Below are 24,650 nucleotides of genomic sequence, written 5' to 3' on the forward strand. Positions count from 1 at the left end.
AGTCAAATTTTTCTGTTGCTTGTACATCTATGTTACGCAGGCATTTACTGATTTATTCTTATACATTAGTTTTGCTATTTATTCATTCTTATTTTTATCAATTTCTAATCTATTTATCTTCTCTTGTATGTTTTTCTTTAACGACTTATAAAGCACTTTCAATACATAATTTCCATGTTTTCTTTGTGAGCGTGACAGCAAAGGGAAGAATTTACATTGGTTTCAGAAGGAATGGCCAGCTAGAAAAAAAAAGCTACAGTTTGCTGCCAAAAACATCATCAGATGTAGTTTGGTATATCAAGACAAAGTGCTGCTAGCACCACTTTATATTAAACCTAATTTAATGAAACTGTTTATCAAAGCTCTACCAAAGGATGGAGCCTATTTTATGTAAAGTTACCAGGTTTGCCTGAGGCTTAATTGAAAAAAGGCATTTTTGTGAGCCTCATATTAGAAAACTAATTTTTGATGCAGAAGTGGATGGTGCGATGAATGTCCTGGAAACAGAGGCTAGCACTTTCTAAATTTTTAGGTAATAATCAAGACCCAAAATTACAAAGAAATTATGGAAAACTTGTTAGCTAGGTTTATAGAATTGGGTTATAACATGAATCTCAAAGTTCATTTTTTAGATTTGCATTTGGAATTTTTCTCTGAAAATGTTGAAGCAATGACTGAAGACCAAGGTGAAAGATTCCATTAGAATATAAAGGATGTGGAAAGAAGGTCCAGGTACATTGATGTATTAGTATGATTGTATACATGAATAAATTGTGTAATTTGTTACATTTTAATTAAATTTCTTTTCAGTTTTGTATGTAAATGTGATGTGATGGAAACAATCAATTTTTTTTTTATTGCGCTCAAGAATACTAATAAAATTAACTATTTACAATAGACATAAGAAAACAACTTTTTTTGAGTATGACATTGCAGACCTGTGTATTTTGTAACAAGTACATATGACTTTGGTACAGTCAACACATAGAGAGAGAGAAAGTAGTGTGCAGTGTCAAAGTTTTTCCCGCTCCTGACTGCATACCATTGTACCCCCAAAAAGGCACATGAATTGGATACACAGATTAAATTGACTCAAAGTGGCAGAATCTACAGGGAGAAACACATCATAAAGATGTAAGTGAGCAAATCTCTTTAAGAATGCTCATTTCTTTTTAATAAGAGTATGCCTAATCCTATCATTAAAAAAAAAAACACAACCACATAGACAGGGGAACAGATATTAGGTGAACAGACATCCTCCTTTTTTCCAGCCATGTTCACTTTTTCAAACCTAAACTATCGGTCTGGATGGTATTTTAAAATGACTAAAACTGATTGGGAGTTAGTCTTGATCATTACAGAAACAATGTAAACAAACAATAGAATCACATGTATTGTCTGTTTTGTGTACAATAGGCATATGTTTGAAATTTATTTACCAGAAATTGGTACTGTGCATTCGATGTAGGGTTGTGATTAAAGAAAAAAAAAAAATGACCACTTGCTGGACAGCTAAGATAATGGGCAGAGCCAGGTTACTATGCAACACTAACTTATCAGTGGAAAAGGTGTACAGTCTGTAGAGTTGGGACAGATGATTTAAATGTCATTTTCACTCTGCAAATCACAAACTTGTTGTTAAGGAAGACAGCTCGTCTGTAAAAGTGATACTTTTTTGAGACTTGTTTCAATATGTTTCAAAATGTTCAAACAAAAAGGGCCATTTTTACAATTACTGAGGAATTCTCACAAGTTAGCATGCAAATAGCCATCTTCATTTTTACCTGAGATGTTGATACCTTTATTTGCAAAATAGGATTATATTTCTCTGTTTTCTTTTTTGCCAGTATGGAATATAATTTTTATTAGAAAATGTAATAAAGAATGTGCCCACACCCCCACACATATACAAAAAAACTCATATAGCTATTTCTCTTTTTTGTAAACCAATACTTGGTAATCTCTCTCTCTCCCTCTCTATAAAATCCAACGTCTGTCTGTATGCCTGTCCTCTTTCCATGAGAGAACTACTTAATGGATTTAGATCAGGTTTTTTCTATAATTTGCTTGAACATTCTGGTTGATTTTGTGACTTCTCTCATTGCATGATGTATCATAGTTCGCTTGTGATACCGATTTATTTGTACGAATCTAAGAGACACGCAGTGGGCGTGGCCCTCCTCACTCATGCGTCAGCCTTGGGGCATTCCTTACCTCCACTTAGCTAGCGAATGAGAAAACTACTTAACAGATTTATATTGTTGTTTTTTTTTCTATCATTTGCTTGAACATTCCGGTTGATTTTACAACTTCTCTCATTGTGCTATGAATCATAGTTCGCTTGCAGGAGCAATATATTCGTGGTGTTTCGAGACAGACATTGTGGGCCAAGGGGAGGAGGAAACATGACATCAGGAGTGGGGAGATGGGCAGGGCTCTCCTCATGGTCCTGTTTCACTACTATGTGGGCGGAGTCTCAGGGGACAGCTACCACAAAACTACAAAAAATATAAACAATTCACTTACTGTGGTAATGACCAAAACAAAAAGTAAGTAGAACCCAAAAAGATTATATGTATTTTAAAGGATTATAAAGGATCAAAAAAAAAAAAAACATTTACCTGGAGAACAAATTCCGTCAGCATCAAGGATTTCATGGCGCCAGATTGGCTTTCTGGTTTCTGCATCCAGCATTGGACCCATGACTTTATCAAATGTCTGATTAGTGTAACGCTTCAGGGTACATTTGGCATTCTTATATACTAGACATCTTCCAAAACCTTAAAAATGCAGTACAGAGGGTCAAAATGGCAATACAAATATATAAAAAGAATGGCATTAAAAAAACTGCAAAACACTTCCTTTCACAATAGAAATAATATAGTAACAACTAAAATTCCAACTAATCTTCTGTAGGTCCAGCTACATTTCTTCTGGAGATTCCTCAGTAACTCCAAGCCTAACACAGACACAAAATATGTTTTGTGCCCTGTGCCAGAGAGGTTATAATGATGCCCTGAGTGCCTGCAGCAATGGCATCAAATGTCATGAAACCAAGATGGACTAGTGCAATGAAGACACAAAAAAACAAAGTATGTGCACCAAAAAAACTGTAGTGCATTTTATTCAAATCAATCACATAAAGCAGTGTCAACTAAATAAGTGCAGTTCAAATTTTTCAATAAAAAAATAAATAAATAAGCCACAAAACCAGTGCTCTCATAAAATCAAAAATAAAACACAGAGTTTAAATGGGTTCAATTTTTTTGTATTTCTCCTGTGAGCCTCCAGGCATTTGTCTTATTTGTTTCCCCCACTCGTCCATTGGGCATGAGACAATAGCTTTTGTCTCAGCAACCTCAGTGGGTAACTGCTGGGATACTGAAAGGCCAACTTCATTGCCTCATCACCATCCCTTTGGCATCCTTATGACACTCAGCTAAGCCAATTACCTGCTCCCTTAATGCTCAATGCTGGCCCCTTAAGTGCCACTCCTCTCACTCACTACTACTACTGACCACCTTGTCTCCTGTCTACTGCATTGGTTTGGACTCCAAATCCAACTCTTCATCTTTTTTAATCAACTCTCTTGATTTACTCAATTACATACATCATTCTTGCCCTCAAGCAATACATTTTCCTTATTTATTTCTCTCCTCTCTATACTACTCAGACTCTGTACTTTGTGGGTGTAAGTGCTTTGCTAAACAACCTATGGAGTGTCAATGAGGAACAGCTAAGCTGATCGCACTTTCATGTGAGCAATCAGAGAGCTCAGTTTCCCAAATGCACACCCTATGGCTGTGTAGTTTTCCATCAGCATGCACCCACATCCACCTGAGCCACACCGTTTTACAACTAAAATCACACACTGCCATGGACCCTTGAAATGGTTTACCACATGTTGCTGGGCTTTTCCAGATATACCTCCCATTAAAAGCATCCGGGCAACATTCTCTATAGGTACTCAAATCACTTCAACTGGAAATGCCATGGATCTAGTAGCAATACAGTATCAAATAGCTCCATAACGTTAAATGTTAATACAATATAGTACTTAAAAAAATGTGCCAACTACATATGGTAATAGTTATAATCATTTAATTTCTTTAGTATTTTTAATTATGCATACAGAATTTCTAGGCGCAGCCAGGGTGTTGAAGGGGTCCGGTCTGGTGGACTCAGGATTGGGTCACTGCTTTTTGCAGATGATGTTGTCCTGTTTGCTTCATCAGGCCGTGATCTTCAGCTCTCTCTGGATCACTTCGCAGCTGAGTGTGAAGCGGCTGGGATGAGAATCAGCACCTCCAAATCCGAGAGCATGGTCCTCAGCCGGAAAAGGGTGGAGTGCCCTCTCAGGGTTGGGGGAGAGATCCTGCCCCAAGTGGAGGAGTTCAAGTATCTCGGGGTCTTGTTCACGAGTGAGGGAAGAATGGAGCGTGAGATCGACAGGCGGATCGGTGCGGCGTCCGCAGTGATGCGGGCTCTGCATCGGTCTGTCGTGGTGAAAAAGGAGCTGAGCTGTAAGGCAAAGCTCTCAATTTACCAGTCGATCTATGCTCCTACCCTCACCTATGGTCATGAGCTATGGGTAGTGACCGAAAGAACGAGATCGCGAATACAAGCGGCTGAAATGAAATTTTCTAGCTTTACATAATATATTGCACCCATAGTCAATTGTGAAACATAAATTGTCATACTTTTCCAGCTGAAAACAACTAGACATTATGCCAGTTCTTCTAAATATATGAACTGGAATTGCCATGACTGGTTTTCAATTAGGCATTAAGTTTTCCTTGGGGTTAGTAGTCTTGTATTTGTTAGTATACTTTGACATTTTTTTTTATGGTGAAAGTACTTTATAGCAATGGATGTGCAAACATATAAAGGGTAAAGAAATATGATATTCTTTTTTCATAAGTCAGTCAACAAATTTGGGGGTATATTAGATAATCAATTTTTAAAGCTCTGCAATATTTTTAATGTGGGGTTGTTTATTATTAACAATGGATAATGGCATTCTGTCTAAAAATTATTTGGTTAAGTAAAGATTCAAGAATATTTATTGTCATTTCATCAATATACAGTAGTGCAGTATACAGTGAAATGAAACAAAGTTCCTTCAGGACCATGGTGATATGGTGCTACATAGAACACATGGCAACGAAGAATCCATGACACATAACATAAAGACACAAAATATATAACAAGGTGCATATAACATGGTGCATGTGAGTCAAATGTGCAAACATGTGCAACATTGCAGAGCAGAACACATATATCAGATCGGTCCATGAGTGTTCAGGAATCTGACTGCTTGGGGGAAAAAACTGCTACACATTTTGGTGGTAAGGGCCCGAATGCTTTGGTACCTTTTTCCCCAATGGCAGGAGTGTAAACAGTGAGTGTGAAGGGTGTGTTGGGTCATTCACAATGTTGGTGGCTTTGCGGATGCAGCGTATGGTGTAAATATCCATGATGGAAGGAAGAGAGACACCGATGATCTTTTCAGCTCTTCAATATCTGTTGTAGGGATTTACGATCCCTGACCGTGCAATTTCCAAACCAGACAGTAATGCAGTTGCTCAGGATGCTCTCTATGGTTCCTCTGTAGAATGTTGTTAGAATAGCTGGTGGAAGATGGGCTTTCCTCAGCCTACACAGGAAATAGAGCTGCTGCTGGGCTTTCTTGGCTAAACAGCTGGTGTTGTAGGACCAGGTGAGGTTCTCTGCCAGGTGGACACCCAGGAATTTGGTGCTATTGACAACCTCCACAGTTAAGCCATCAATGTTCATTGGCAGATGGCCACTCCTAATCTTCCTAAAGCCAACAATCATCTCCTTTGTTTTGTCTACATTCAGAGACAGGTTATTGGCTTTACAGCAGACTGTTAACCGCTGCACCTCCTCTCTGTATGCTGACTCGTTGTTGTTGCTGATGAGACCCACCACAGTTGTGTCATCAGCGAATTTTATAATGTGATTAGAGCTGTGCGTTGTTGCACAGTCATGAGTCAGCAGTGTGAACAATAATGGACTGAGCACACAGCCTTGAGGGGCTCCAGTGCTCAGTGTGGTGGTTCTGGAGATGTTGTTTCCAATCCTGACTGACTGAGGTCTCTCAGTCAGGAAGTCCAGAATCCTGTTACAGAGGGAGGTGTTCAATCCCAGCAGGCTCAGCTTTTCCGTCAGCTGCTGAGGAATAATCGTGTTGAATGCTGAGCTGAAGTCGATAAAGACACCATGAAGACACTCAGTTTCACCATATTATTTTCCCACTAAAGTCAACTATGTTGGAAAGATCCTATTTAAACACTCATGAAGTGGATCCGAGTGTCCTGCAAATTTGACTATGAAGGTTTATGTAAATGAACACATCCAGATAGGTAAATATTTAAACGGATGATGACTAGAAAGGTTAAATGAAAACTGCATGCATTTGTCGGATCTATTTTAAAATTCTAAAACCTTGCAAAAATCATTCATTAATTGAAGAAATAAAAATGAAAAAGTAGAGAGAGATACAAAAAAGTGAGATGAAGACAGGTTTTACACTATGAGAATAAATACTAAATTAACCTAAAGGGAAAATACAATGCAGCTCCAAATTGTCTCATACACACGTCTAATATGTTTGAAAAATAAGGAAAATGAAGAAGATTACAAACTATAGGTTTAGAAATAAACTGGATGTATAAATAAATTTTGAAAAGGCTTCCTCAGCAACACAATCATGTCACTATGTGCACATTCTACATTCCTTCCAAAAACATGAACATTTAAAATTCCACTTGCAAAATTCTGAAGTGGTGAAGGACATAATGTAAATGTAAAGAACACAAATATTTTGTAAAAATATAGGGCTTTCAAATAATAGTAACGGTTTACTGACATCTGTTTTCTCTACCCACTTACAAAGTACAGGGTAATGTATGAAAAATTAAAATAATCTTAAAAAAGCAATATTATCCAAGTAAAGCTAAAGCCATATGTTTAATTTGTAAACAAATTAATTGCTTTATGCCAAAAAAGAAGAAAAAAGAGAATAAAAATTACTTTTCTTTAACAATCTTAGCATCTCTCTCATTTTGCTGGTTTGTACAATGTTTTACACCACTTTAAAGCGTAAAAATGGCTTCAAAATGTTTAACTGATAAATCAACATAATAATGAATTAACCTTCAGTTTGAGTTGAGATATAAAAAGTTACAAATACAATACAATCATTTCAGATCCATCAGCCTTAAAAAAATAATACAATGCTATAAATAAACAGTCATATTCATTATCTGTAAGGAAACAAGGGGTAAGAATGGTAGGAACTTCAGGGCATTTAATTTGTAACTTGTTGCTTAAGCTTGTCACAGATTATGTTAATGATGTTGTGGCTGCAGTTAAAATTATCTCTAAAACTAACGGAAACCCTTCTTTACCTCAAATGGTTAAAAACTTGTTTTACCAAGTCCACAGGCAGGGGAAAAAAAAGCAAGGACCCACACAGGGACACAATAATAAAAGATGAAAAACTGGAGATAATTAAATTCATGTATACAACATATAGAGTTATTATATAATGTAGATTAGTTGTGTTTTTACTTACCCCTATCTAAGGAGGCCTTATTTAAAACAAGGGCATCTTCAATATCATAGCCACTATAGCTCATTACTGCAACAGTAGCATTTTGACCTGCTGGTAGCTTCTCAAAATCAATTAGTTCAATTGTTTTTGTTTTAACCATTGGTTTCTGGGGATAAGCTAATAAGTACATGAGAGTGTCGATTCGATTTCTTTGATTATAGCCAATTGTGCCTAAAACACAAAAAGAAAAACATTAAAAATGAATACAATGAAGGAAAATTAAAAATGCTTTTACAATATACTCTTGGTACAATAATATATTAACATAATGCTTGTGCAAAATATTATAGCTTTAGATATTAAAACCAAACCTAAAGTTCTCCATAAGTGAATTAATGCTACACATTTAAAACATTTAACTTTGCAGAAACATGGAAGTCATCCTTTGGTAAGAAAACTTAAATATATCTACAAACAGCCTATAATAAAATTTTTTTTAATGATGTTTACTAAATTAAATTTGTCATGAAAATGCACAGTAAATGTATTAAATGGATAATACACATTAAGGCAAAAACCATCAACACCATTACCAAATGAGTTATTGTTTACAAGTACTAGGCTAATCTTTTGGGATGTTCAGAGGTTTCTAGTCAGAACAACAGTATTTTTGAGGTAGCACTTGAAGTCAACAACTGCAAATAGTTACCAAAGAAACTGCTAAATGCCTTCACTGTGTTGGTAACAACTCCCTCAATTTATGTTGCGATTCTAATTTTCTCTTGAAAAATAAAATATTTCAGATATGAACTTTTTTGTAATAATTCATTTTGATGATGCATATATTTGTAATAAGTAATAATGTAAAACAAACATATTTAACTGTCATGGAGTAAACTAGAAAATAAGGTGACAAGATTGAATTCAAAACAGAAGTAGAGCCTATACAATTAGTGAATGATGTACAAAAAAAAAAACAGAATTTTTTGCATTTCAATATAACACTCCTACTATAGGGTATGAATTACATAGTTTGAACTACATAATAAGGAAACAAAAAGCCAAAACATGTCTCAAATTTGGTGGAGTAAGGATGACACCCTCTTGTTAATGTCAAGAATGACGTTGCAGACTTTCGTTTCCAAGGAACTTGCTGTGCAACCTCAGAGTCTAAACAGCTGAATACACTGACCTCTGAAAGAACAGACAATGAATTGCTAATGACACTCAAAAAAGAAACACAAAAAGGCCTTTGCACACAAAACTACAAAAGACCCTAGCACATTTATTGGACTGATGCTTAGTCTGTAGACACTGATCCTGCTTTTGCTCTGTGTGTGTGGCAACAAACTTAGCACTATGAATATGGTAAACACTGCTTTACAGACTTGGTGTGGAAAAAGAGCATTATAATTCTAGTGCTCTGTCCAGCCTATTATTATAAAGGTCCTTACATATTTAGTATTCATATAGATAGAGTAAAGCAATAGGCAGACATTCTAGTACAACTTCATAGCTTTATTAATGGCATATTATGTGTTTTGTCTCAACAGGACAATAACCTGTGTTTGCCAAATTCTGAAAGGAAAAAAGAGAAATAAACATAATCAAGTATTTATTTTACAATGTGGGTGGCCTTGATTCAGATAAAGATGCAAATACTAAGGCTAATATTTAAATGCACTGTAGTGATCATAAATTCAAGTATATTGAAAACTACACTTTAATGCATACAGTACTTTAGAATAATAATAAGTGATTTAACATAAGTCACATATACAGATTTACATTTTAAACAGGCATCCTTGAATTGTGTTCAAATCTGTTTTTTTTAAAAGCAATTATTTTGTCAAAAACTACTCTGTAAACTGAATAGTGTTTTAATCTGAAAAAAATCATGCTTTTTAAAAAAACAATATTCAATTATACTTTATTTTGGTGTTTATATTTCATGTATGATACAAAAAACCTTTGCAAACTGCTAAATGAAAAGGTTTTGCAGAGGTTCTAAAACACATTTGGCCAGAACACAGTTAAACCAACGACAATGACTTAAAATGGAAATTCAAAAACTAAACAAATATCATGGACACAATATAACAATTATAGTATTTACAAATTTATGTATTTAAATTCAGGGCAAAATTATTCTTAAAAGTAATGTTAACAACAATAAAATATTGGATGTTAAACTCTGTACAATAAATGCCCAATTAAGGAAATGGGATTTCTTGTCCAGCACTATCACTTTGATGTTGAGTTCTGTCTTCTGTGACCCTCCCCTTTACATTTTATTTTAAATTAAAATCATTACTGTATTTAGTGACATTTTGATCTTTTGTTACTATTCTAGGAATGGGAAGATGCAAAACAATAGCTTCTCTACTTGTATACATAGTGAGCCATGTGGTCTCTAGTCCTATATCCATTTCAGCAATAATAGCAAAGCAGGCTAATAATGTATCCTGTGAAACTTCAATGCCTTGGTACCCCATAAAGCATACAGAAGCAGTGGCCGATTTTCTTCTCACCATTCATAAGCCTATAAGCCTGACCTTTTAAGTTTAATGGCAAAGGCGGACGATACTGAATCTTCATCAAATTGCCTATTCAGGGAGTGCTGGATTGATGAAGATGGAACAAAAAAGAGCAAGTAATCCTGTCTGAACTGCTTAAAGAGTCCTCAGGTATCACACACCAAGTAACTACTTTACTGAAAGTTGAAATAAAATCATAATTTAGATTAATTTTATGGTAAAACATCCAGTATACACATATGTACTCCATTCTTCATGTAACCAGTGAGGATGCATTCTTACTCTAGACCACCTATCAGAGAATGTGTTCAAATTGTTCCATATATATGGTGAGGCATGTTTTACGGGATGTTTATGTGGATTTAATTTACTTTTGCTTTTAGCATTTTACTTTTTCCACTGGTTAATAAGCACCAGCATGCATTTGCACTCGTCTCAATGAAGTAATTGGCGTTGTGTGTGGTGAGTGCATGGCATCAGCTGGGGTTGGTGGCAGATATAAAAAGAGGAAAGGGGCTAAGTAAGGGGAGAAAAAAAGAAGAAAAAAGAAAGGAAGAAAGAAAGCAACAAAGAACAAGCTCAAGAAAGAGATGAGAGCCGAAACAGGATGGAGTTTGCTTTAAAAAGGATGAGACAGTAACGGTCCAGATCTGTTGAGCAACTTTCAAGAGGAAGTGAATGTAGAAGGAGGCTTGCAAATGGAAAGAAAAGGAGAAGAAGTGTAGAAAGCTGAGATCAGCTGCTGCTGTGTGTGGGGCTAAGGCAACAGTGGCCATGTGCAAGTTGCCGAACTGTCTGACCCAAACTTCATGTGACGTTCTGGGATTTATGCTTCTAAAGTGGACTAGAGGATACTTTGTTTTATTCTCATTTTAACACACCGACTTTAATGACCTCTTTGCAGGTGACTGACTGCTTTTTGCTGCTCTCATGCTTTTAATGGAATACTTTTTAATTCTTCATCCAAAGCCATTGTTTTTATTGATGCCACAAATATGGTTTTTAATAATGACTTTGCACGTCTGTTCATCATAGATATATAAATTGTGGCTTGTGCCTCCTCCAGACCGTGAGGGGACGTCCGCCCTGGTTGTGTTGGGGGCTTCGGGTAAAGGGCTTGAAAGCCCAGCCCTGTAGGGACCCGTGGCCACCGCCAGACGGCGCCCCGGTGCCTGAATATCCCTGGAGCGCAGCACTTCCGCCACACCAGGAAGTGCTGGGGGGAAGACGACAGGGGACACCCGGACGGCTTCCGGGTGCGCAGCCGGCACTTCCGCCACACTGGCGCGTGTCTACGGAGGAATACCGGGAAGTAGCTGGAGCCCATCCGGGTTCCTATTTAAGGGGCCGCCTCCCTTCAGTCGAAAGCGGAAGTCGGGTGTAAGAGAGACGGAGCGGGAGAGAGAGGACTGGAGGCGGCCAGGAAGGCACAAAGACTGTGAGGCCTGGACATTGGGGGAACAGTGCAAGAGGCACTGGGGTTTGTGGTGCACGTATTTGGACTTGTAAATAGTGTAAATAATAATTTCAATAGCTGTTACACACAGCTGCTAAATGACTGTCTGCTACTATGTGCAAGCCTTGTCAGAATCTGTTTGCACCTTTAATCAGTGGTTTATTTCCAGCCACAGGACAACCATTACTTTAAAAAATGTTCATGTAATGGATCATTCTCAATACACAAATACAAAGCCATGCGTGAAAACCCCAGTGGGACTGCTGTTTTTTGATATGCTCATGAGGTATGCTGGATGCCTAGTAATTTTGCAGCACTGAAACCTCTTAAATCTTTACTTTTACTAATTCTCTGTATGAATTGCATACTCAGTCCATTGGTATTTCCCTAAATGCTTCAAAAACCATTGCTAGTACAGTACTACAGTGCATCCGGAAAGTATTCATAACACATCACTTTTTCCACATTTAATGTTACAGCCTTATTCCGAAATGGATTAAATTCATTTTTTTCCTCAGAATTCTATGCACAACAACCCATAATGACAACGTGAAAAAAGTTTACTTGAGATTTTTGCAAATTTATTAAAAATAAAAAAATTGAGAAAGCACATGTACATAAGTATTCACAGCCTTTGCCATGAAGCTCAAAATTGAGCTCAGGTGCATCCTGCTTCCCCTGATCATCCTTGAGATGTTTCTGCAGCTTAATTGAAGTCCACCTGTGGTAAATTCAGTTGATTGGACATGATTTGGAAAGGCACACACCTGTTTATATAAGGTCCCACAGTTGACAGTTCATGTCAGAGCACAAACCAAGCATGAAGTCAAAGGAATTGTCTGTAGACCTCTGAGACAGAATTGTCTCGAGACACAAATCTGGGGAAAGTTACAGAAAAATTTCTGCTGCTTTGAAGGTCCCAATGAGCACAGTGGCCTCCATCATCCGTAAGTGAAAGAAGTTCAAAACCATCAGGACTCTTCCTAGAGCTGGCCGGACATCTAAGCTGAGCGATCAGGGGAGAAGGGCCTTAGTCAGGGAGGTGACCAAGAACCCGATGGTCACTCTGTCAGAGCTCCAGAGGTCCTCTGTGGAGAGAGGAGAACCTTCCAGAAGGACAACCATCTCTGCAGCAATCCACCAATCAGGCCTGTATGGTAGAGTGGCCAGACGGAAGCCACTCCTTAGTAAAAGGCACACGGCAGCCTGCTTGGAGTTTGCCAAAAGGCACTTGCAGGACTCTCAGACCATGAGAAATAAAATTCTCTGGTCTGATGAGACAAAGATTGAACTCTTAGGTGTGAATGCCAGGCGTCACGTTTGGAGGAAACCAGGCACCGCTCATCACCAGGCCAATACCATCCCTACAGTGAAGCATGGTGGTGGCAGCATCATGCTGTAGGGATGTTTATCAGCGGCAGGAACTGGGAGACTAGTCAGGATAAAGGGAAAGATGACTTCAGCAATGTACAGAGACAACCTGGATGAAAACCTGCTCCAGAGCGCTCTTGACCTCGGACTGGGGCGACGGTTCATCTTTCAGCAGGACAACGACCCTAAGCACACAGCCAAGATATCAAAGGAGTGGCTTCAGGACAACTCTGTGAATGTCCTTGAGTGGCCCAGCCAGAGCCCAGACTTGAATCTGATTGAACATCTCTGGAGAGATCTGAAAATGGCTGTGCACCGACGCTTCCCATCCAACCTGATGGAGCTTGAGAGGTGCTGCAAAGAGGAATGGGCAAAACTGGCCAAGGATAGGTGTGCCAAGCTTGTGGCATCATATTCAAAAAGACTTAAGGTTGTAATTGCTGCCAAAGGTGCATGTGATTTCTCAGTTTTTTTATTTTTAATAAATTTGCAAAAACCTCAAGTAAACCTTTTTCACATTGTCATTATGTGGTGTTGTGTGTAGAATTCTGAGGAAAAGAATGAATTTAATCCACTTTGGAATAAGGCTGTAATATAACAAAATGTGGAAAAAGTGATGCGCTGTGAATACTTTCCGGATGCACTGTATATAATGCTGTGATTAACTGATAAATAATCAAGTTGGATGTGTAGCAATGCTTAAAAAGAGATCTTTAGAGAAATATAAAATGGAAAATGAAGCAAGTAAAAACACATGGTAAGACTTACTTAATAGGATGAAATTAGAAAATGTAATTTTATTATTACAAAAACAAGGTATTTATGCAAATTATAAAAAGGCAACAAAAGTTAAAACAATTTTTTAATAAACATAAAAATGTTTGTGTTCCTCATGGGATGAAATAATGTTATTTAAGTGATTCTTACCCATTGCCTGTTTCCCCATAGCACACTGGTACGTGTTTCTTGGGGACTGGTTATGGTGCGGATAGGGAATGAGTCCAGCACAAACACCAAGCAGTGTGAAAGGCTCAATTTCCAGGTGTGTAGTTTCTCTGTGAATTAAATAGGAGGAAAATGTGAATTTAGAATAATATACTTGAAAATGTAACTTTGTGCTAATCCAGAAAATGTAATGATTCAATCTAAAATTGAAACAACCATATGTGAAAGTAGAAATACGGTATTTATACTTTTATTTTTTTTTTATTTTATTGTAATCATTCCATACAAATAGATAAATTTTTACAAAAAATAGGATTGAAAACAAGTCGCCCCCCACCCCTGAGAGAGAGAGAGCATGGCCAACGGAGTAAAACTTAAGGCTTGTAAACATACCTAAATTGATGAGTTTAATAGGGCAATAGAGATGAATAGAGAAGAAAAAGAAATGTGGAGATAATTGCTTCCTCGGTGCATTAAGAGCTTATTCTAAAATATTATTGATTACATCCTGCCAGGTTTTGAAAAAATTCTGTACAGATCCTCTAACTGAATATTTGACTTTTTCCAATTTCAAATAGTATAAAACATCGGTTTCCCACTGACTTAAAAGAGGAGAGTTAGGATTCTTCCAGTTTAGCAAAATAAGTCTGCGTGCCAAAAGTGTAGTGAATGCAATCACAGTTTGTTTGTCCTTCTCCACTTTAAACCCATCTGGAAGAACATCAAACACAGCTGTTAATGGGTTAGGAGGGATTGTGACACCAAGGCTGTCTGAAAGGCACTTAAAAATTTGGTCCAAAATGATGTTAATTTGGTGCAGGCCCAAAACATGTGACCCAGTGAGGCTGGGACTTGATTGCAGCGTTCACGGGTTGGATCTTGCCCTGGAAACATTTTGGAGAGTTTTAGGCGACACAGATGTGCTCAATATATAATTTTGAGTTGAATAATTGTATGCTTTGTGCATATGGAGCTCGAGTGAAGTCTCTGCATTGCTATTTTTCACTTCTTTTCTGAAATATTGATTAAGAGATCTTTTTCCCATTGTCCTCTTGGATCTTTAAAAGGGAAGGACTGCAGAATAATTTTATATATTGCAAAGATGGTGTCTTAAGTACTTGAAATTCAGCTATATTTTTCCCAGCATGGAGGAGGGTACAAGATGAGGAAAATCGGGCAGGTTCTGTTTAACAAAGTTCCTAATTTGAAGATAGTGAAAGAAATGTGCAGCTGGAAAGTTAAATTTGGAATGTAATTGTTCATAGGATTCAAAGACATTGTCTATATAAAGATCTCTAAGCAATTTAATCAGTATTTATACTTTTAATTCAACATGGTTAACAAATCAAAAAACTAAGTCTTACAAGATTTCTTGTGAAATATTTTAAAATACTTAGTATTTAAATTTAACAATATACTTATACACTTGAAGATTATAATACAGAATATTGTTTAAGTGGAAGAAAAATAAAATATGTCATTAACAACAATTAAATAATTTAATACTAATAACTTTAAAAAGTTTTTAATTAGAATAAACAATAAAGGGTACACTGTGCTGCCCAGGATTGAATAAAGCTCAGCTGTGGTCACTTAATCAAGGGAAAAAAATCCAGAATGAAACATAGCCTATGGTCTTCCACATTATTAAAGGGCAATCTACGTAATATTTTGCAGAGACAGGTTTTATGGTGTGTATTTGCATACAGAACACACATTCAACTTTACACATTAGATTATGCATTCAGAGCTTGTACCCACTCATTAATATAGCAAATAACATTAAAAACAAATAGTGGAAAACTTCATGAGAAAAATACAAATTAAAGCAGTAGTGTAAACAATGGTTAGTTTTAATACTTCATTTTGTTAATACTTTTTTGTTGACTTTGACTATTGTTTATGAACCTGAGGTTTTAAGTTTGGCTTCAACTGGTAAAAGGTCTGAGCTAAACTGATAACTTTGCCAGGAAAACAGCAAAAGGGAACTTTTGAATTCCTATAAAAGTATTTTTTCAAAATCTAAAAATCATTGATTTAAAAATGGAATATGTAATTGAATTAAGCATAACTTTTTATATTAAAAATAATCTGTTACAATTCTTGCAGCACAAGCAGTTTTAGTTGCTCTTAACAGAATTAGTGGTTTAAATAAAATCAAATTAGAAAATGTTGTGGACACTTCACAAATAATACTGATATTAAAAGATTTCACCACTAAGTGTGGTGACTGCTTCAAAAACAAGAACTGTGTAAATTTATTATTTTAAAGAGTAACTTTCATTTATTTTCATTCCACTGATCCAAACATATTTTTAGTGGTGCATGCAGGAGTCAGTACCTGTGGAATAAAATGTAAGACTAAAAAAAAAATCTGGAAATATAAATGTGAATAATTTAGACTAATGCTTGATGTTTTGGTGTATGCTCCTGTTATGCCAGAAAATAAGAAACTTCATGTTGGTAGAGGCAGTTAAAATGGTATGGCCAATGCTGGAAAACAAAACTACCAAAATTAATTTCAAGCTCATTAAAATAAGTTAAATCATGTGTTGCATACAATACTGAAAGTGTTTAGACATTTTTTTCAGGACACTTGAATAAATAAACACATTTTCAATCAGCAGTTTTCTTGAATTTACACATCACCTAAGTGACACTTCCAACTTAATACTTTGGGGTAGAGGACACAATTTTGGTACTGTAGTCATGACTGGGCTCATGTCAGCAGGATGAACCCTTCAGAATGCGGGAAGAAGTGGTACAACAGAGTGGGATAAAAACACTACTCTCTAGACTAGAGATAATCAAAATATTTTGTTCAAAATAACCAATCAGAAAGTGGAACTCATAAAGAAGATTAAATGCTAAACAATTATCATGGTCTTCCGAAATTAATTCTATGTTTTCCTCTAACAATTAGCTTATTAGCCCAACTGTTTTCTTCTAGCCTCATCTACTGTATAAACATAATCCTGCCTATGCCACCAATATACTGGTAAGTGTTGTTACCAAATAATCTCAACAGTTAAAATAAACATATAACAGAGCTTCTTAATACAATGTATGTAGACCAGCAAATGGGATTCTTTCTAGAACTCTGTGCTTGATGTCTTTATTAGAAAGCACACAAGTGAAGAAAGGTTGTGAGTTAAAGAAAAAAATTACCTATATATTACCTAAATTTAAAATTATAGTATAGGAAAAAAATTAGAAATGTTAAAAATCTGAAAATTGTTTCCACTACAATAAATGCCATACTTAGTTATCATGTGTTCATAGAGTGCAATGCTACAGTCATTTTCTTCATTGACATCAAGATATTCCACTAGGCTCTCATGAAGAAAATCTTCAAAATTTCTGAAAGAAAAAAACGTTTTTTAAATGTTTTAAAATTCTGCAAAGATTGTAAACACAGTAACTCATTTTCTTGTCATCCTGAAATGTCGTATAAAAACTTTACAGGTATCACAGGATAGTAATGTTTATTTTAGTTACAGATTTGTCTAGCACTGTGGAGGCTTATTGTTACCAACAAAAGTAATGCTAATGCTTGTAAATAGATTAGTATCACTTATTTTTTCTGACAGCATCCGTTTCATGGTTACAGGTGGCAGTTACACATGGAGGTGTGTCTTTAGTATGTTTTTGTTTCTCTACCTGGCATTTTTTTAATTACAAATCTTGCATTAAACTAATATTAGTGTTCACTTGAAACTTATACTTTGGATAAACAAAACTGGCAGGAGATTTCAATATGGGACCCGTAGGGTCTTGCTGTCCATTTCATGGACAAGTGAATAAAATATTAAAAGGATCCTGTATTTTTCAAGACGGTGTGAAAAATACCCCAAAGCACATACCAGAACCTAATACCTCTGTAATTATTTGCTGTGTCCGTTTTTCCAAGGAGGAAATATATTTTAATATTACCTGTATCCTTGAGCAAGCTGTTCTATGTGCTTGTTTGTCACTGCAATTTTCCCATTCTTCACAATTATATAAGGCCTGAAAGACAAAATAGGCTAGTTGAACATAATTTCTTTTACTTAGAAATGTATCTGTTTTTGTTCTGAAGAAATGTTAATGCACTATCAGGTACATACAGCAAACATCTTGTCTGCAAACCCATATTGCTAACACATGAGATTAAATGACAAGGGTTATATTTGTCAAATACAGATGAAAACGTATTACAGTATTAGCTGAAAATACTGTCTTAACTCTAGATGCAAAAGGTAGAAAAAAAAACAGGCAAAACTTAAAATTAATAAAATATACTACAAATATAATAGCTGTAGATTTTAGACAGAAAATTAAATTTACCAAATGCATTGTCATTTTTACCCTGCTTAAAAAGGGCCTCTTTAAAAAGATTTTTAACAATTTATAGATGTGTTCAGTAAATTAAAAAAGGAAAAGCCAAAAAAACATTTGTTTTTAAAACTCATTAATCTGATTTCTGAGATGTTCAAAAAATAGGAAACTCTAAGGGATACTTGTCCTATTATCATGGTGACATGTATCTGCCATTAGGATCCTGTATCCCAGCAGGCCCCACCTACTATCCCCAGGAGGAAACAAGGATACAAAGAATGGTATGCAGGATGCAAACGTCAAGAGCCAGCACTGTTTAAAGAAATAACCCTAAGAGTGTGGAGAAAACAAACATGACATACTCGCCTCTTCTGAGTAGAGAAAATCTAGCTAATTGTTAAATGGGCTAATGAGCACCTCTTAACCACTTAAAATAGTATACCTGAACAATGCACCATAAAGGCTAAATTAAAATAAGGCCTGGCAACTTGCTATGGAAACCTTTATACAAACCACACAACATGGCTTATTTAGAAATTTAACTACTAATTGGTAATTCAGAATATCACTTTAAACATTATTATTCCTGCTAAAATTCAGCCATAACTACAAAAAGTACCAATTTTTAAATTCAGAAAGTTAATTAATTAAATTAACTATAAAAATGAATTCAATCAAACATGTCATTAGACAACAAATATTAAATTTGGAAATGTTAAATGTATTTACATGCTCAGTTTAACCAATGGTATTTGCACACACACCAATATATATTTATTTACATTTATTTTATACACAATGCAGAAAGAAAATTGCATACATTTACTGGTTATAAAACATGTTTCAGAGTGCTGAACAACTATTTTATTAAGCTCTTATGAATGTTAATTCTTTTACAAGTTCGTTTTCAGGCACATTAACAAGAAATACAGAGAAAATCACATTGTCACCAGAATATTCAGGACTGAAAATTTATCCATACAGTTAATGAAAAGTCAATCACTGAATAGATAATACATCAGTCAAACAGAATTGATGTTTATTGCCCACCCATTAACCTTCACTTCAAGAGCAGCTAGTTCACTAAACAAAAACAATTATCAGTAATATTATCTAAAAATAACTGTCTGCTAAGAAGGAGATGTGATAATATACACGTCAGATAGATAGATAGATAGATAGATAGATAGATAGATAGATAGATAGATAGATAGATAGATAGATAGATAGATAGATAGATAGATACTTTATTAATCCCAAGGGGAAATTCACATAATCCAGCAGCAGTATACTGATACAAAGAAACAATATTAAATTAAATAGTAATAAAAATGAAAAGAATTAAAATAAAAATTAATGTTCGCATTTACTCAGCACTACTGCTTCAATTTTAAAGACCATTTTGGTGCTTAATAATTTGTATTGCCTGTATGACTTCTTTCTATACTGTTAATGTATTGCTATTGTTTTGTGCGAAGTGTGAAGGATGACACCCTGGAACCGGCATCCCAGCCAGAGTTAATCAGGGATCCTTACCTGGCCGGGACACCAGTATCACAGAAGGAAGAGGGAAGGTAACATATTCAGATCATTGCCTCTCCTCATACATTAGGAGGCAGTGTCCCTGGGCTACCCACGGGGCATCATGGGAACTTTAGTTCTTTGCGTCAGCCCTGTTGGATCCCGGGGGTTCCGCCAGGGTGCAATGAAGGGACTAGTGAGCCCTACTTTGTGGGACTTCAAACATTCCCAGAAGTGCTCCTAAGCCCTAGTTTTGGGACACCAGAAGTACTTCAGGGTGTGTAATAAAAAGGGACGCATTGCCTTGTCCAGGTAAGTCAGAGCCAGGTGAGGAGACAAGAAACACTTGTCTCAGAGGAGTAGCACTGTGGGGCAGTGAACAGAATACTTATAATTGCTTTTTGGAGGTATTTGTCTGAAATAAAACCCTTTTTTGCACCCGGGACTTGTCTGTGTATTCATGTTTGGAGGGCCGTGTTGTCCCCTGTAGATCACAGTAGGTACATTGTGTCTGCTGCACTGTCCTTTTTTAACTGTGCTGTGTATTATCATAGCATTTTTGATGTTTCTGAACCACTGAGAGTATCAAGAAATAATTTTCAGTACTGTCCTATATAAATAAATTTTGACATGACCAATTTCCACACTATCTACTGTACATAATCGCACGTAAAGACAAAAAGGAATTCAATATTTAAGGACTATACTTCTCTTAATTACATATATACTGTACCTTATGTAAGTGTGCACTACTGATTTGTGTATACTATATTCATTATTACTCTGTTTTAATTTGCTTTTTCTTTGCTTGTAAATATTTCTTGACATCTTGTAAAGGCACTTTGAGCTACATTCTTTGTATTATAATACACTATACACTCATATCACAAATACAATCTTAAATTCGTATAACTGGTATAAACATCTAATCAATTTTTAATTCCAATTACTTCAGCTTTTACACAGGAAACCAAAAAAAAAAAAATACAATCAATTATGAAAAATGAATCAAAATGCTAGCACTAAAAATATACATTTTATCTTAACACTAAATAAAATAAATAGGATAAGTGAATTTCCTGCACTGCATTGCTTTAGCCTTGTTTTTAACTGATTTTTCTATTTATTTGGTCATTTTAACCTCCACATGAACACTTTTTTATGCACTTTGGGACACTATTTGGATTTTAGATTTATTTATTTTTTTAATAAAAGGTCTTGCGCTTTTCACCATCCTATTGCTTGGTGTGTTTTGTCCTCATCTGCCACGCTCATTTCGGTTACGGTACTAACCGTGTCAGGTTCAAGAGGCTCCCAATATAGAAGAGGGTGCAGAACCCGACCATCACTGTCACACTGGTGCCCAGAGCAGAGCTTGGTCTTGCCTTGCACCCTATGCTAGCTGGGATAGGCTCCAGCACCAACCAAAAGCCCTGGTCTGGATTAAGCAGGTTAGAAAATGACATGACAAAAAAAATTTTAAAAATCGAGTGTTTTAGACCCTTTCAGGCTTTATGGTAATTTAGTTGCAGCATTCATTTACTCAATGTATTACAGTAGTTGAGACAGCTTGCTTTTTGTTTTTGCAGTGAACTTCCTGTAGTGTAAACAGCTTAAAGCATGCTTTACCAGAGAGTAAGAGAACATTGGAATATTAGCATTTACGTTAAAGAAAGTGGAGTAATAAACTAAGACAAATTAATTGTTGAAGTCATCCTGTGCAATTAGACAAACAGAAAGAAAAGCTATTTTAATTAATTAAGACCGTTTTACTTTGTTCTATTAATTAAAACGGATACTGTTTGAGATTGGACAGGGTGCTTGTATTAAGTATAGCAGCTTACATTTTCAATTGGAAAAAATTAAAAATAATTGAAATTGCTGCCTAGTAAACAATAGACTTGTTAACTTAACAGCACAATGAGTCTTTTACTTGAAAATGTGTTAAGTATTTTAGTTTTGTGTCTTCCCAGATCTGTATTAGAAGTAGTTTGTGAGTGTCATGCGGAGTTTTGGAAATAACTGCATAATTAAAATGCTAATCCATATTTACATTATAAATTTCTCATCAAGATATATGAATGTCTAGCTGGTCCACTGAAGAGAAAAAAAAACATAACTGTTTAAACATAAATGTATATTTTAACAGCAAAAAGAGGTTGTAGTGCAATTAATGATTAAAAACAATTAAAACCTAGTGCATGTATATTTACATTTAAGTACTGCTTAATTGCCTATATCAATTAATTGATTGTGTATATATACAAGATAGATAGATAGATAGATAGATAGATAGATAGATAGATAGATAGATAGATAGATAGATAGATAGATAGATAGATAGATAGAGAAATAGTGAAAGCCGTTCTGTTAGGTACACTTAAGAGTAAATTAAACAATAGGACAGGTTGTAATTATGAGAAGCATTTTCTTTTCTTTTATGCTATATGTATTATGGATAAATATTTTTGCATTATATTAGTTAAAGTATGTATTTTAAAGACATTTTATTTATATTAGTATCTTTATGGTCACTGAACAATAAACATACAGAATTTCATTTTAGTAATAAAAACATGAACGTTAACACCTGTGGTCTATAGATTAATATAAGACTTTAAAAGGCTTCTATGTGTCTGATTATGCAGGAATTTAGTGTTAAAAAGTTTTTTGAAGGGATAAAGAAAAAAAAAATCTGTATCGGAATCAGCCTTTCCAGTAACATGAAATTGGTGATCGGTAGCAGCCTTAAAACACCTGATTGGAGCATTCCTGAAATTCTGTATTTATTTAGTTTTAATCCAGTTACTTACAATAGATAGTTTGAAACTTTGGCTCATGTTCATACCTTGAAAACCTGGGGAAGTTTTTTTTTTTGGGTGGACGTTATTTATTTCATGGTATTTGAAGGGCAAACTATTCTGGACACATTCACAGTATTAAAAGATATTTCCTGCTGCTGCTGCTAGTAACATTGGACACGTGTGGAGAGAGAGGTTTAGTATGCACATAGAAGGTTTCTTAACCTCTCTCTATATGTACATGCCCGATGTTACTGATAGCAGAAGGCTGCTTCTCGCCTTGTTTCCAGAGGTCCTATGATAACTACAGGATCAAAATGGGCTGACTAAATTTACCCCTCAGCATATGCAGGACTAAATGTATGCTTATAACTTTTATTCAGTTCCTGCAAGATGGTGCTCACCATACCGGGCAATATCTTTTGCATAGTAACACAATAATTACTGTCAAATAACAAAATACTTTGGAAAATAACACAATATTTTATTAAAGGCCGGGAATAGGCTTCCATAATAATAACAGTTATGTAAAAGTTTCTTGTAACAGACAAGGAGGACACCTTGTTAACAGGTTAAAAAAAGATGCACTTACAACTTCAGAATGTGAAAGAATGGCTTACCTTACTTGTCCTACAATGTAAATGCAGTGAATGCTGGGGAAACTTTATTATGGTTTACTTTCTAAAGAGAATGCTATCAGATCTTCAAACAGAATCAAACTTCAGATAAATGGGAATCTTAATAAAACATTTTTCTAACCAATTTATGCAATCCAAATTATCTTTGAGAAAACCTGATCCCTCTGTTCCCAGTAACTGTTTATTAAAAATTTACCTCAATTACCGCAGCCCAACATCCATAATTATTAATCAGAATTCTGAGCTATTTTGCCTTGCAGAACTGCTTCATCCTAATGATATGGACATTTCAAACACGAACTCCTTTTTTCATATACACCCGCCACATGCTAGGCTAATTAAAAGGTCTATTTCTTTTTTTCCAATCTGCTGTAGAACCGCTTGTGTGTTTCATGTCACTGCCTTGCAGCAAGGGGTCAATTATAGCTTTAAGTCAGATGATCTGTAACTCTGCAGAATCACCTCTTACAAAGCAGAATTCATTGTTTCTACAAATATAGGAAGTTGTCAAGGTGCTGATGTGTTAAAGCATCCCCAATTAAATAACATTTTCATCGCTATGTTCCTATTGTGGAATGTGGTGTTAACTTCACTACACACATAACCCAAGTTGGACTTTTGATTTATCGTTCTGTAGAAAATCCAAAAATCCTTTATCAAACCTGGTTAGATTTTTTTAAAAAATCTGCTTGGAAAAAATATTTATTGCTTTGCTACTCTGTCACTAATCCCATTTTTGCTCAATATCTTTTGCTCAAGCTTATGCCTTTATCCTTGAGAGGTTTTGGCAGGGCAGCCACTATTTGCTAGTGCTCTAATCTTTCAACATTTAAACTTTAAAAATCGATACTGAATTGTTTAAATAAACTATTTGAAATAACGATTAATCTGAAAATCAATACTTTAAACCAGGCACATATTTCCTTTCTCTACATAAGCAGCATATTAAAACTACCGCAAACTATCTGTTCCACATTGCTGTACATCATGGAAAATCCACATTCTCTGATAGTCAATCGAGTAATGATATTATGTGGCACTTGATGCTTCACAGGGAGATCCAGTCCCGGTCGGAGATCATGTATCCTAGCTTTGTGGCACTTCAATGGGTGCAGATACCCTGCACTCTGGGTCATCGATCGTGTGTCGTAGCTTTGTGGTGCTCGATACTTCATGAGGGACCAGATCACTCCCAAATTCACTCAGTCTAAATAAAGCTTTTTAGAATTTGTACATACGTTGGTCACATCCATTCATCAAGAAAAAGAAAAAAAAAAACTAGAGGCAATACAGGTGGCATTATGTCAGTGCTCAAAAAGTTTCAGATTTTCAAGCATTTTATATTTTGAAACTTCAGATTAGGAATAATCAACCTGTATTAACAAAGCATCTGGCTATGGTAACTAAATTATTTGCACTTTGTTTTGAATGACTAAAGCAATCAAAAAAGCTATTTCACAACTTTTTTAAGGAAGAATTAAACAC

The 24,650-nt window shown here is 35.5% G+C and overlaps 1 protein-coding gene across 1 annotated transcript in view; it reads right to left on the reverse strand.

Annotated features, from left to right (window-relative positions):
- The window catches only part of polr3b (polymerase (RNA) III (DNA directed) polypeptide B), a 256,221-nt gene that overhangs the window by 77,210 nt on the left and 154,361 nt on the right, over window positions 1-24,650 (reverse strand). The window contains exons 17-21 of the mRNA XM_039761636.1: window positions 17,822-17,896; window positions 17,150-17,248; window positions 13,871-13,998; window positions 7,601-7,810; window positions 2,622-2,780 (exon numbers count right to left, since the gene is read on the reverse strand). Coding sequence (XP_039617570.1) covers window positions 2,622-2,780; window positions 7,601-7,810; window positions 13,871-13,998; window positions 17,150-17,248; window positions 17,822-17,896 — 671 coding nt within the window. The remainder of the gene's footprint in view (window positions 1-2,621; window positions 2,781-7,600; window positions 7,811-13,870; window positions 13,999-17,149; window positions 17,249-17,821; window positions 17,897-24,650) is intronic.

Source organism: Polypterus senegalus, chromosome 8 (assembly GCF_016835505.1).
Source record: "Polypterus senegalus isolate Bchr_013 chromosome 8, ASM1683550v1, whole genome shotgun sequence".
Taxonomy (NCBI): Eukaryota; Metazoa; Chordata; class Cladistia; order Polypteriformes; family Polypteridae; genus Polypterus; species Polypterus senegalus.